General features: G+C 36.5%; 2 protein-coding genes across 2 annotated transcripts; both read left to right on the plus strand.

Moving 5' to 3' along the window:
• The first annotated feature begins 3,679 nt into the window (after positions 1 to 3,679).
• LOC140172949 (meiosis-specific protein ASY3-like) lies at positions 3,680 to 9,191 on the plus strand. Its single transcript, XM_072201991.1, has 6 exons — positions 3,680 to 5,281; positions 6,455 to 6,609; positions 6,690 to 6,748; positions 7,991 to 8,125; positions 8,558 to 8,649; positions 8,949 to 9,191. The coding sequence occupies exons 1-6, from the start codon at positions 3,680 to 3,682 to the stop codon at positions 9,018 to 9,020; spliced, it is 2,115 nt and encodes a 704-aa protein (XP_072058092.1). The 3' UTR covers positions 9,021 to 9,191.
• LOC112708984 (uncharacterized) lies at positions 5,281 to 6,469 on the plus strand. Its single transcript, XM_072201872.1, has 3 exons — positions 5,281 to 5,460; positions 6,064 to 6,183; positions 6,291 to 6,469. Exons 1-3 carry the CDS (start codon positions 5,334 to 5,336, stop codon positions 6,377 to 6,379), a joined length of 336 nt encoding a protein of 111 aa, XP_072057973.1. The 5' UTR covers positions 5,281 to 5,333; the 3' UTR covers positions 6,380 to 6,469.
• Positions 9,192 to 11,431: the final 2,240 nt, after the last annotated feature.

The following is an 11,431-nucleotide window of genomic DNA, read 5'->3' on the forward strand; positions in this document are numbered from 1 at the left end:
CCCCCCCCCCCAAATTTTTCTGGAAGGATATGGCTCGTGTGGTCAAGGATTATGTGTGCCAGTGCTCTATTTGCCAACAGGCGAAGTACTCCACACTACCGCCCGCCGGTCTCTTCCAACCTCTTTCGATTCCTACCGATGTTTGGCAGGATATTGCTATGGATTTTGTGACAGGGTTATCGCTGACACAAGGGTATTCGGTCATCTTCGTGGTAGTGGACCGACTATCAAAGTTTGCCCATTTTCTACCACTAGCAGCTACTTTTACAGCCCCCCAAGTTGCTGAAACATTTATCAAACATGTAGTGAGTATTCATGGCATGCCACAGTCTATTGTGTCTGACCGCGATAAGGTATTCACAAGCAAGTTTTGGGAGCAATGTTGTATGCGCCAAGGTATCACGCTTGCGCGGAGCTTGGCTTACCACCCTCAGTCCGATGGCCAGACCGAGGTGCTTAACAGGTGTCTAGAGATGTACCTTCATTGTTATACTCAAGACAATCCCAGGACTTGGTGTAAGATGCTTCCATGGGCGCAGTTCAATTATAATACTTCCTTTCATTCGGCAATCAGCATGTCTCCCTTTAAGGCCTTGTTTGGGCGGGATCCTCCGCCTCTACTCCGATATGTCGCCACCTCTACAGACGCTCCAGCTGTCCAGGAACAATTGCAACAGCGAGACTCCCTGATAACAACCTTGAAATTCCACTTGGGGAGAGCTCAGGCCCGGATGAAGGCCACGGCTGATGGCAAGCGCCGTGACTTGGGATTTCAGATTGGCGACCTTGTTTATGTCAAGCTCCAACCATACCGTCAACGTTCTGTGGCCTTTTGAAAGACCCAAAAGCTATCTATGCGCTACTTCAAACCTTTTCCTGTGGTGCAGCGTGTGGGTAAAGTCGCATACAAGCTGGAGCTTCCCACTGCCAAAATACACCCCGTTTTCCATATTTCTCTCCTTAAGAAGTGTGTGGGCAGACCACCTTCGGTTACCCTATCGGAACCTCTAACCGTGGATGAGAACGGTTGCAAATTGCTGTCCCTCCGGGTGCTAGGCCATCGTATGATCAAAGTGAACGATACTTGGCAGGAGCAGGTGCCTTGACAAGGTCAATCTCCGGGGCGGCGGTGTTGATACAAAGAGGAAAGAAATGGGGTAAATAAGAAGGGAGAAAAGGCCCTGAGGGGACATGTGTGTCATGTGAGTCTTCTCTTCTGACTTGATAACTTTTCTCTGTACTCTCTCTGTACTCTCTCTCCCTGAAAACTTCACATTCTAATTCAGATCCCCCCTTGCAGGTGAACTTAGACTACATTCATTGATTCCTTCATTCATTCCATCTAATTCTCTCATACTCTAATTACTTGGACTCATCTCTAATACTACTATACTATACTTGTGCTGTTATACTACATTTGTACCACTTTCAATTTTTTTCATCAGAATCCTTTATAGCTTGTAATTGCTATCAATGAATATAAGACAAGTGATTTCTTAATGATATAAAATAATTAAAATATTATTTTTTTAATGTTTAAAAAATAGTGAATGCATAGATTATAGGTAATTATGGTTATTATTATTATGAACTTTTTTAGAACTAATTTACTTGATAATGAATTTTTCTAGGACCAAATTAATATTTTTAGAGACCAATACAACTAAAACAGTATTATTATGTAGATTATTTATTTTAGGAATCTACTCGTCTATTTTTACGAGTATCACTTACTAATTGAATCATTCACTTAATGTGTCACATCAAATAATTTCATTAAGAAATTGACAGAACAAAATGTCTTAAGACTAATGTGATTTACTAAACAAAAAAATTAGAAACTAATAGATTAATTAATTTTAGTTGAGGAGTAATGTATTTAGTTTGAAATTCTTTCGAACTGAAATAAATATATATTTTTTATTATTTTAGATCAATATATTTCACATATAGGTTATTTTTTTCTAATAGTTACATAAAATTTTAATTTTAAATTATAAATATTAATTAAAAGTTTTACCGATTCAAGTTTTAATGTTTATTATTAACTAATAGTATTTTTAGTTTAATTTTTATATTTTATTGTTTCATGTTTAATATCTGGTAAAAGTAAAAACTAAAATGTAATTATTAAAATATAAATGCACCAATTCTATAATACCTACGGAAATATGAATATTCAATCTCATATCAATATAAAAACCCTTGAAACTCCATTAAATGATACAAACTTTGACAAAAACCCATTGTAGGATTTAAATGGTCATATCCTTATATTTCTACTTCTATTTGTTTACTTTTATCTAAAATTATTTAAAAAAAAAAGGAAAGAAGAAATAGTTTTTTATTTTTTATTTTTTAAATTCAATACGTGCATGCGGTAAGGGATGCGCTATGCGCATCGGGCGCACTTTAGAACTCCGGGGGACGTTTCACGTTGGGGCACTGGGTCATGTTCGTCACTCTTTCCCGCTCTTTCTCCTTTTCCAGCTGCAAGCAACACACAAATACTTGTCCTGTTCATCACGAAAATTCAAATTCGTTACTCCGTTCCCATTTTCATTCAATTTCGCACCTCGCCACTTCAAAATACCACAGAGAGCTCCGCAATCACCATCAGCATTCGTAGCAAAAGTAACGTCACCGTGAGTAACTTTCATTGTAGAAATGATTCCGAGCTCTGCTATCCTTCTTTTTTCCTTTTTTTTTAAATCTAAAATAGTAATTTCAGTTATAGTTCGTGGCTTATTTTGTTTAAGTTCATACCATGTCTTTGCTGTTGCTATTTTTTTTTTAACCTTACTGCGTCGTTTTTGAATTTCGTAGTTCATCTTTCTCGAGGGTTTCTTTTGTTCAGGTGATCCATGCATCACTGTGTTTCAGTTTCCCAACTTCGAAATCTGGTTCGGATTTTTCATGTTTAACTTTCTATGCTGTTGTTATCCTCTTAAAATTATTCTAGATTGTTTATATTTGCGCTCTGTTTATCTGTCGAGAAGAAAATTCTGAATCCTTTGGGATCACTGTTCTTCGTATACTATAATTTTTACTTCATATTTTTAATTGAATGTCGCTGTTAATTTTTCAGCAATATTTTACGTGCAACTGGGTTAGCGTTAAATTGTTCTTGGTATACTATAATTTTGTATTATTTTAAATTGAAATTTGCGGTTAATTTTTCAGGACAGTTAGCAGTGTCCGGCGTTTAGCTGAAATTGCAGCTAACAATGAATATTAAAGCGCGTCAAGTTTTGCATGATGTAAGAGGCAAATTTCATTTGGTGACATCTCTTTCCTGAATTTGATTTGTGATTGGTTTCTAATTACTATCAATGTGTTCTTAACATATCTGTTTATAATGATCTGAAGATTAATTATGTAGTTGCTTATGGGTCTGACTTATAGATCACTTCGAATTGCTAAGTAATTTAATATGTGCTTGAAATTGTTGATTGGTCTGATAGAAATTCTACTTGATCATGAATCACATTTGAAGCGAAGTTCTCAAAAAAAATAAAATAAGATAAAAGAGAAATGAACTGCCAATTATTATCTACCAGCATCCTCTTCAATGTTACAGGCTATGATTAATTATGAATTTAATTGCTGTATTTCGATTCTTAGGTGAAATAAGATTAAGATATTAACGGATTTGACCTTTTTATATATTCAGGAGCCTATGAGTGATTGTCGGAGTTTTGGCAGCAACATTTATCCATCTAGCCAATCAAGGAAAGTCTCTATAGGAGTAATGGCAGAATCAAGAGCCAGCACAAAATGTGAAACTGCAAAAGGGGACAGGGCTATTACTGTAAATAAGGAAAGTGCAATCTCCAACGTTGGAAATTTTGCTGTGGGAACAGAAAGGGTTGAAGGAGTAACAGCTTCAGCTTCTTTCGATATAAAGCAAACTATAGTACCTGAAGCTGTAAAGCATTCTTTCATATCCAAATCCTTTTACCATAGAAAACCTACCTCTGAAGCCATCATTCAAGTCAATCAAGCCTCTACTGTACTTCCCCCTCACGGAAAACAGGATATGGATGATGGAGTAGAGAGTGTATCCAAGAAAATCTCAGCCCAGCTTTTCTCAAATCTGAATTCAACTGTTCCTTCTAGCAATTGCAATCAGAACAAGTTTGATAGGGATACAGGCAGAAAGAAGGGAAAGAAGGATGGAACAGTCGAAACGGTAGAGGAATTTACATTCACCACGGGACGGGAAGTCTTGGAGACTGATAAAGACAAGCCTGAAGACAAATTGGATAGAACAGGAAACAGAACTGAAGATTTGAGGATGAAACTTTGCCAAATATTGGGGACTGCTTCTTCACCTAAGAATCAGACTCAGCATTCAGGTTCTCATACTCGTAGTAAAGATGAGGAAAGATTGCCACTTGAGCAGCCTATGAACCAGAGGGATAATAAATTTTTGAAGACCAGAGAGAATTCAGATACCATAGAAACTGATTCAGAAAAACCTGATTATACTCGGAAGAGACCAGTAACTCGTTCACAGAGAAAAAGGAGAGCACCTTCCAAAAAGCAACCTGGAAAAGGTAAAAGTTGTCCCTCTTCAAAAGAAAAAGAGAATCATCAAGAAAAAGGTATATTCTCTATTAGAGAAAACTGGAATGGGATGCATGATGCTCTTACAAAGGACACTTCCTCAATGTCTACAAAGAAAAAGAGTCAGGGAAAGAATTCCAGAAGTGAGCCACAGAAGTTCTGCTTTTCTAAACATGATACCATGAAGAAACTTTACAAAGACACTTCAAAGAATGATCAATCGCAGCATGTGGTTGAAACATTTTTACCTAAGGATAAAATGGGAGGATCTAAGGATTGCTTACCTGATCATGGGATAACATCCCCTCATTCAGAGAAAATAAACCAAGAAAAAAAAATTTACAATCCACCAACACCAAATGATACAGATCAGGATGAAGAACTTGAGGTTTCGGCAAACGGAAACAAACAAGAATACGGAAGTAATCCAGTTGAACAGAATGTTACCAAGTCTCAAGATAATTTTCAAAGTCCCACATTTCAACTTAACACACCTAATTTAGATTCTTCTCCAAGCACATTACAGAAGACAGACCAAAAGTTAAATGACGGTAGCACTCCAGCATCATCTGAAAGAAGATTTTCTCTCGGAGCCAGTCAGTATCTAAGGGCCTTCCAAACTTTGGAGCCAGACTTCGATGGGCTAAGGGAACAAAAGCAATCTTCTGTATCCTTATCAACTGATAGGTGTCAAGTTAGTAATTGTGTCCTCTGATTTTGAAGTAGTTGTATTGTGTTTCTGTTTTTTGTTATTCCTTAACATAATGCAGGATGTGGAGGAGCTCAGGCATTTTATCTCCAGAAAACACATTTTTGTTAATGAGAAAGAAGAGCAGGATGGCACATCTGATTCATCATCTGAAGAAAAGAATTTCTCTGGAAGTGAAGAAGGTTTGCCCTTTGTTAAAGGAAGATATTTGCATATGCTTTTAGACTCTATTTATTTTGCATCAGATGCAGCTCATATAATTTTTTTTCAGATTACTCTTAATCTTAACTGCCTGATTCCAGCATAAATTGCATCTTAAAATAAGTTTAATCCTTTAAACACATAGTAGCAATTGGAGCTAAAGTAATCTAATAGATCTGATTTGAAGCATGCATTAGCCACAGGAAATAATGAGCATGTAATTTCCTAGGGACGATTTATCTCCCCTTTTCTTTGGTTTATCTATCAATTTTGTATTTGTTTCAAAACTCTGTGTTACTCATTTTGCTAGTAAATATGTTCTCATAGGAGAAATTCTAAGGAATAGACACCTGTAGCGTGTAAACCATCAAATTGTTCCAAAGATGAGCATTGATATGGTTGATTCTTGATGTAATGTAGTAGCATTAGTATAGCCTAATCTCTAATGTTCATTAGTATTACAGGGTCTTTAATGTTCATTAATAGTCGATGTCAATCCGTGTCTGTCTTATACTATATATACTGTTCTGTTAAGAACTCCTTTGTCTTAGTTGTTCACTTGTTCCCAAATTTTGGGAGTGTAGGTTCAAGAGAAAGGCATACTGCTGAGGGGAACACTTTTATGCTTCATCCAATCAAAAGGTTGCGGAAGCATGAAGGCGTTAAATTTAACCATAGTAGCCCAACTTCACTCTCTGCAAAAGGTAGAACTTGACCTTTGTACTTGATATATGTTATGTCCAAATGTTCTGTTCTGATGAATATCCTATTTAAATTATCCTACTTACTTTTTTACATGAATTACGATTAGGGACAGAAGAAATTCATTGGATTGATGAGGCACCCACGCAGAATCAAGATGAATTTGCTAGTTGTTTCTATTTATCCGCAATGGATTGATTGCTGACTGAAGAAAATTACAAATTACTACTCATTTACAAAATGGTATTTTAATTTTATAAATCTTAATAATTTATTAGGGCTGTTGGATTGTTTGCGATGGAATTGAGCAAACTTAAGAGCAAACTTAGGTCAATGGCATGCCATAAATCCTCAGAAATTTTGAAGTCTGTATCTGAAGAGATAGATCTACAGCTGCAGAATGTTCATTCCCACATCCAAACAGAAATGTAGGTACATAAACCTGATGAGTTCTTAAGATTCTGATATCTCTTGTTCTTATGAGTTTTTAAAAAAAAAATGGTTTCAGGGGGAAGCTTACAAATCTCAGTAAATTCAAGAGAAAACGGATAGAAGCAAAATTTGAAGGTATCGCAAATTTTAACTGAGTGTTTACCAGAAAATATTTGTGTTTTGATTCGATTGATCTGGTTGCTATATATATTTTCCCATTTGGGACGCACTTGCATGTTCTTAGAGCAGATTTAATATGTGCTTCAAAAAGTCCATAATTAGTAATTACTTATTTTGGTTCACTTTTTGGGGGTAGATAAGAAATAAAGAAACAAAGAACTTAATTGAGAAAATGGTTCAGTTAATGTACATGAAAACATACTCTTATTTTACTTCGCTTGTTATATTAGAATACAAAAATGAATGGAAAAGGCACTGACAAATGAGATAGTCACCAAACGTGATAGAATATGTTGTAATTATAATGTTATAAATTTATAATTAATGTTGGATAGATAGATTCTCATCACCTTAGAGGATATTTTTAAATGAAAAGTTTGTGTAGTCTATTTTCCCAATTTAACCTTCATTCTAATTTGATAATGGCAATTGATAAGTTAATAGAGTGAAACAATGTGCTTGTTAGTTTGAGGCAAATTTAAATGGGAAATGCTAGGGAGAGCACTTTTCGTGGAATAAAATATAGAGTTGATTAGTATTTGCTCAAATACAAGGCAAATATAATGAAAAGAAAAAGATTTTCTAAAGTGTGTAGATCGGTAGAGTGGTAAAGTAATATTTTAATCACTATTGAATTTGTAGGTTTTATCATGTATGAGTCCCACTATCTGATTCAGGAGTGATTAAAGTATTACTTTATCACTTTAGAAGAGCTTGATCCGAAACGATAAGGAAAAAATGCTGGCCACTTAACATTTGTGAATTTTGAAGAGCTTTCATCTGGCTCGGTAGAGTTACTAAGTTCCAAGTACCAACAAGTCATGATACTCTTATGGTAAAGGTATAAGAATAATCTCTGTTTGATCGTCTTGTGAAATCCTTAGAAAGCTTGATTCAAAAAACACATTTATTGAATATATCATGGAAACAGTTATTAACGAAACTCAAACATTGAGGGTGAGAGGAAATATTAATCCGCCTATTATTTATGAATTGGATCATCCATATATTATTTCTTCAATTTGGTTTACTAATGCAACATTTAACTACTTGCATTGCTTCCTGCACATATTTCGTTGTTGCTGTTGAATTTCATCTGTATCTGCATTGTCCTATTGGTCTATGACTTTCACAGGAGATGTTTTCTCCTTCCTTGGTACCTTTTCTCACCTACTCTTCTTACTGATAAAAATGTAGACCAGCAAAAACAGTTGAGGTTGATATGTGATAGATTCAAGGAAGAGGTTAATTTGCATCTACAGGATTGCAAAAGCACTATTGAAGATCTTGATGCTGATCAGATAGAGATCAAGGGATCACTGGAGAAACAAAGTAAGAACACCGTCTATTTAGGATAAGAACATTTTTCTTTTGTACCATAGATCTTTGAGATATCAGCTCATTGCATTGGTACAGTCATTGTTAGCTTTATGGTTTCACTTGAGTAGTTCAAGGAAGTATACAAACACTTGGGTTGGATACCAGCCATGGTTATTTGGTAGCTGTTACTATAAAAGGATAACCTTTTAAATCTTAATACAGAAGTAGCACACATTTTATGTAATTATGTATTATATATATCATTTATGTCAATTACTTTATAAGCTATCTCTGCAATTTTATAATATTATGATTAGCAATGACTCCTTTAGTTTAAAGGATTATTGCTACTACGTTTTTTACCTATCACAATTTGGCACTATTGATAAGTACTAATATGTTGGTTTTGGCCACATTTTGTATGTATATTATATTGTATACCAGGGGTAGCACATAAGAAGCTTATATCACAAGTTCAAGAAGAAGTAGATATCCAACTGAATGATGCTCAAAAGAAAATCACAGCTGCCCAGGAGGCAAGTATATTTTATACTATGTACTGTGTACCATACTAATATGAATAATGATAAATTATACTTTAATTGAATCACATAATTAAGCTGCTTAAAATTTAATGCATCAACTATATATATAATTACACTTATCAGGCGTTGCAAAGATAACTAAAGTTCTCATGTCATATTTTCTTGGCAATAGCCTCTTTTTTTGGTTTTCTTTTCTGCTATTGGTTATCATTTATAAACAGTATTGGAATTATGTCTACAAAAACAACACTATGTTTCACTGCTGATTTTATTCTCCTAACCGATTACAGATGGCGAGAGGAAAACTGCTACAATTGAAACGCGTTATAGCTATGTGCTTGAAAGATGGTGTTCTAAATTGATGTGATTTCTTGATAGCTAGGAATTTTTCGCAGAAGTAACTGCACATTGACATTTCACTTTATCCTTAGGGCTGGTATCTCTAGAGAAATATATGTGTACTTAATATTATCTTTTCCCACTCTTTGAGTGGTGGTGGTGTTGGTCGTCACAAAAGGCACTTTCTTCACTTGGTGGTTGGTGCATAAAACAGATGATTTTCCTTAGTACGAATATCCGATGATTAATTTTACTTTATTTTTCTGTGGTCACTGGCACACACCACACAAAGGGTTCTTTTATCCACTGACTAGGTTACTCCTAGTCCTAGTAACTCTTGTGGGTTGTTTGGATTTATGGAATATGGGGGGAAAGGAAATGTGAAGAAAGAAAAATAGTGAAAAAATAAAATGTTTTTTTTTTTTGAAGCATAAGAAGCTCAACACAAAAGAGTGGAGCAAATATCCAAACAAAGTACTATAAAAGAAAAACAAGAAATTCTCTCATCTTTCGCATTGTCATCAACACCCAAACGGATCACTACCAGTCCAATCTGTAAAGCTCATAATTGTTCTCCTTCGTATGGTCTCAACACCTGCTTCCTCTCCCTTGAAAATCCTAGTATTACGTTCCATCCAGATGTTCCAAATCACTTTAAAGAAACCAGTCAACCACACCTTCTGCACCTATTTTCGCATGTGCATGCCAATCCAATTTTCAAATAGTTCTTTTATTGTTCCAGGGATAACCCAATCTTGACCAAAGGATCTTAACCAACTGCACCACACCTGCCATGTTGTTTCACAAAGAATAAATAAATGTTGAACAGATTCTACCTCCTTCTTACATAGTACACAGATATTATCATTGTGACTGATCACGCCTAATCTACTCAACCTTTCTTTGGTATTAACTCTACCAACCAGCATAAACCAGTAAAAAAACTCAATTCTTGGAGGTACCACTCCTCTCCAGATGGCACTTGTGAAATTGTAGCTCGTTATCTCGTCTGACAGAGTCTCCGATTGTAGGACCTACATAAAGGAGTTCGTAGAAAAAATACTTTTACTCTCAAACTTCCAAACCACCTTATCCTCTTTACCATTTAACAACTGCACCGGCCTTAGCCTCTCATGAAACTGATGGACGAGTTCAAGCTCCCATTGGAATAACTCTCTCCTCCACTGAAATTCCAAATCCACTCAAAGCCATCCCAGAAGCCACAATCCCCTATCACAGTCCCTTGTTGGTTTGAAACCGAGAATAGTCTTGGAAACAACGCTTTCAGAGGCCCCCTTGTAGCCAATTATCTTCCCAAAACAGGGTGCGCCTGCCATTCCCTACTTCCATCGCCAGGCCAGCAACCATCTTGTCTTTTATCCTTTGGTCCTTTATATTTAACTGACAAATGTCTTTTCAGGGTCCTCCTTTTACCGGTGGCTTCTGATTTACAAGCGTTACAGCAGGGTTCAAGTTGTTACACGAACACACAATCTTCTTCCACAAGGGGTAATCCTTTGCTGAAAATCGCCACCACCACTTAAACAAGAGCGCTGTGTTCTGAAGCACTGCATCCCCAACCCCAAGCCCCCCGCCTTTTTCGATGCCTGAACCATCTCCCACTTCACTAATGGGATTCCATCATTTACCGTCTCCTTTACACCACATAAATCTCCTTTGCAGCGCAATCAGCTTATCGGCAACTGCTTTTGGCATCTTGTACAGACTTAGGTAATATATCAGTAGACTATTCAGCACCGATTTAATGAGGACAAGCTTGCCTGCTTTGTTTAGAACCTTCGCTTTCAATAGGCTAAGCTTCTCCTCCACCTTATCTATGATTGGTTTCCAAGTCTTCACCAGCTGCGGATTCGCACCTAAAAAGATCCCGAGGTACCTCATTGGTAAGGCCGCTTGCTTGCACCCTAGTAGGTCACACACATGATCTACCCAATCCTGCTCACAATTCACCGAGATCATATTCAACTTATCAAAATTGATGCTCAGCCCCGACATCAACTCAAAACACCGCAAAAGCCTCTTATAATTCACAACTGTCTCTGTTTTCGGAGGACAAAACAGGATCATATCATCTGCAAACTGGAGATGCGACAATGTTATATGCTCCCCGCCAACCAATAGCGGATCAATGCGCCCATTTCTAACGCCTTCCCCCAACATCCGATGCAACACATTCACTACAAGCACAAACAGAGGGGGAGAAAGTGGATCCCCTTGTCGGAGACCCCGCTCCATGTTAAATAGCTTGGATGGGGACCCATTCACCAGGACAGACATGGTGGCCGTACTGACATACTCCTTCACCCAATTCCTCCATCTCTGGCCAAATTTCATTTTCTGTAATACAATATCCACAAAATTTCATCTGACTCTATCATAAACTTTTTGAAAATCCAGCTTAATAATTATCGCT

Source organism: Arachis hypogaea, chromosome 9, assembly GCF_003086295.3.
Source record: "Arachis hypogaea cultivar Tifrunner chromosome 9, arahy.Tifrunner.gnm2.J5K5, whole genome shotgun sequence".
In the NCBI taxonomy this organism is placed as follows: Eukaryota; Viridiplantae; Streptophyta; class Magnoliopsida; order Fabales; family Fabaceae; genus Arachis; species Arachis hypogaea.